General features: G+C 40.5%; 1 protein-coding gene across 1 annotated transcript in view; it reads left to right on the top strand.

Annotated features, from left to right (window-relative positions):
* Positions 1-1,049, top strand: part of LOC106880426 (kinesin-like protein KIF6) — a 117,705-nt gene that overhangs the window by 30,440 nt on the left and 86,216 nt on the right. The window contains exon 4 of the mRNA XM_052966712.1: positions 301-343. Coding sequence (XP_052822672.1) covers positions 301-343 — 43 coding nt within the window. The remainder of the gene's footprint in view (positions 1-300; positions 344-1,049) is intronic.

Raw genomic sequence — 1,049 nt, 5'->3', positions numbered from 1 at the left:
TATGTGTATATATATGTGTGTGTATGTGTGTGTGTATATGCGTGGGTTATTTCGTGTGTGTGTGTATATATATATATCTGTGTGTGTGTGTGTGTGTATATCCATCTTCAACATTAACAGTCTAACATCCTCAGCACAGCCAAAACTGCACAAAGAAAGCCCTTCCTCTTCAGCACCCAGAAAATACTTTAGCATATCTCTCTACCATGTCTTACCATTTTCTCTTTGTTTAAAATTTATCAACTTATTAATATTCTTGTCTCTTAAAAAATTTTTTTTTTCAATTTTGTCTTTTTCTAGTGTCCTTGCCGGATATAATGGAACTATATTTGCATATGGACAGGTATTATTCTTTTACATATTATCTCTTCCAGTTCTTGGCTTCTTGAAATTCTTTGACTTGGGTGGAGTAGACATATATATATATATAGCAAAATCAGTAATAATATACTCATGTTATTATTACTGTGTGTTAAAGAAATTTGCTTTGCAGATACAACATTTCACTTTACTCCCATTGTACTACACCATGGGTGGAGTTGCAGTGGCCCAGTGGTTAGGGCAGCGGACTCGTGGTCGTAGGATCGCGGTTTCGATTCCCAGACCGGGTGTTGTGAGTGTTTATTGAGCGAAAACACCTAAAGTTTCATGAGGCTCCGCCAGGGGATGGTGGGGAACCCTGCTGTACTCTTTCACCACAACTTTCTCTCACTCTTTCTTCCTGTTACAGGGGATGTAAACACATCAATACTGGTTGTCGAGCAGTGATGGGGAAACAAACACAAACAAAAAGACACACACACATAGATACATACATACATACATACACACACACACACACACACACACATATATGTATGTAAACATATATATATGTAGGCGTAGGAGTGGCTGTGTGGTGGGTGGCTTGCTTACCAACCACATGGTTCTGGGTCCAGTCCCACTGCGTGGCACCTTGGGCAAGTGTCTTCTACTATAGCCTCGGGCCGACCAAAGCTTTGTGGGTGGATTTGGTGGACGGAAACTGAGGGAAGCCCGTCGTATATATG

This window comes from Octopus bimaculoides, chromosome 3 (genome assembly GCF_001194135.2).
Source record: "Octopus bimaculoides isolate UCB-OBI-ISO-001 chromosome 3, ASM119413v2, whole genome shotgun sequence".
In the NCBI taxonomy this organism is placed as follows: domain Eukaryota; kingdom Metazoa; phylum Mollusca; class Cephalopoda; order Octopoda; family Octopodidae; genus Octopus; species Octopus bimaculoides.
Note: the sequence above shows the minus strand (reverse complement) of the source record. Positions and strands in the feature narration are given on the sequence as shown.